Genomic DNA, 1791 nt, shown 5'->3' with positions numbered 1-1791 from the left:
TAACAAAACTGGAGAATCATTGTAAGCAGGAAAGGATAGTTCAGAGCAGGAGTGGATAACCTGTGTCCTTCAGATGTTGAACTTCAACTTCCATCATCCCTGACTGTTGGCTGTGCTACCTGGGGCAGGTGAGAGTTGAGGTCCAACAACAGCTGGAAGACGACAAGTCCCCCATCTCTGGTTTAGGAGGAGATGACCTTTATCAATATCCAAACAACTGAATGAGGGGGGAAATGACCACCTAGTATTTAACGGTAGCTATGCCAGAATATTTATTAAGCAAAAATATTTGATTCTCTATATGGTATCGTATTTAGAAATGTTGACAGTACTTTATTGTTGATATGAAATGGTGGGCAGTATCCAAAGGATTTGATAGTATTTGGTAGCTGACAGTTTGTTAATGGCATTCCACATTTTCCACCTGATAAAACCACAAAACAAAAAGACTGCTCAACAAATGTAAAAAGGCCAAAATTCACATACTGAGAGTTCAACCTCAGAATCTGTGTTCCAAAATTTGCAATCTTAACCACTGAACCATCCCTTTCAGTGTTGTGTTAGATGGGCCTTCCTCTAGGCAGGAAACTATGCTATGAAGCCCTTTGGCTCATGCCAGCTGTGTGGTGTGTTTCTCTCTGCAGGTCCCATGGACTGTGAGAATGGCACAGACATCGTCGAGTTTGTCCTTCTGGGTTTTTCCACCCAGCCTAAAGAGCAGCCACTCTTGTTCCTAATCTTTCTGCTGATGTATGGAGCAGGACTTCTGGGCAACATCATGATGATCATTCTCATCTCTCTGGATGCCCGACTCCAGACTCCCATGTATTTCTTGCTTCGGAGCCTCTCGGTGGTGGATGTGGGCTTCCTATCAGTCACTGTGCCTCAGATGTTGGCTCACATCATCTCCACTTCCAAGACTATCCCTTTCTACTGCTGCATGGCTCAGTTCTTCTTCTTCTACGTGTTTGGCGTGACTGACCTTCTGATAGTGAGCGTCATGGCTCTGGATCGCTATGTTGCAATTTGCAATCCACTACACTACACCACGGTAATGAACCAGAAGGTCTGTGGACACCTGGTAGCTGGCTGCTGGATTGTTTCTACCCTCCACTCCATGCTCCATGCCAGCCTCCTCCTGCGTCTCAGTTATCGTGGGGACAACCACTTGTTCCATTACTTTTGTGACCATCAGCCCCTCCTGCAGCTGTCCTGCTCAGACACCAGTGTCAATGAAGCCGTCATCTTCTTTGAAGGTGTCATCGTCGTTCTTGGACCTTTTGTGTTAGTCATCCTCACCTACGTCCGCATTGTGGTAGCTGTGATGAAGTTATCTTCATCGGGGAGGCGCAAAGCTTTCTCCACTTGTGGCTCCCACCTCACCATGGTGACCCTCTTCTATGGAGCTATCATTGCTGTCTACTTTTTGCCAACATCCAGCTACTCATCCCAGCGAGGGGCTGTCTTTGCTGTGGTGTACACTGTCATCACCCCAATGTCCAACCCTTACATCTACAGCCTCAGGAACAAAGATGTCAAGGAAGCTCTGTGGGGTCTCCTGGGAAAGAGGGTCTTTCTTCAACAGTCCTAGTGAGAGGTTGGTTAACAGGCTATGATGTACTGAATCTGATTCAGATGTGGATGGCTAAGGGAATAATGGAACCTTGTTCAATGTACGTTCATTTGTTCATTCAAATATTTGTATTTCACCTCTCTTCTTCTTTTATAATAATTTTTATTAAATTTTCAATTTTTCAATTTCAAATAAACATTTTACAAACTTTAAAATAT

General features: G+C 44.6%; 1 protein-coding gene across 1 annotated transcript; it reads left to right on the top strand.

Moving 5' to 3' along the window:
• The first annotated feature begins 627 nt into the window (after positions 1–627).
• Positions 628–1591, top strand: LOC114588095 (olfactory receptor 1B1-like). The gene has a single exon (XM_028713024.2). It carries the CDS (start codon positions 650–652, stop codon positions 1589–1591), a length of 942 nt encoding a protein of 313 aa, XP_028568857.2. The 5' UTR covers positions 628–649.
• Positions 1592–1791: the final 200 nt, after the last annotated feature.

Source organism: Podarcis muralis, chromosome 17, assembly GCF_964188315.1.
Source record: "Podarcis muralis chromosome 17, rPodMur119.hap1.1, whole genome shotgun sequence".
Lineage (NCBI taxonomy): Eukaryota > Metazoa > Chordata > Lepidosauria > Squamata > Lacertidae > Podarcis > Podarcis muralis.
The sequence above is the reverse complement of the archived record's forward strand: the minus strand, read 5'-3'. Positions and strand labels throughout refer to the sequence as shown.

Coding starts and splice junctions, on each gene's coding strand:
- LOC114588095 (XM_028713024.2), top strand. CDS start 650: ATGGACTGTGAGAATGGCACAGACATCGTCGAGTTTGTCCTTCTGGGT.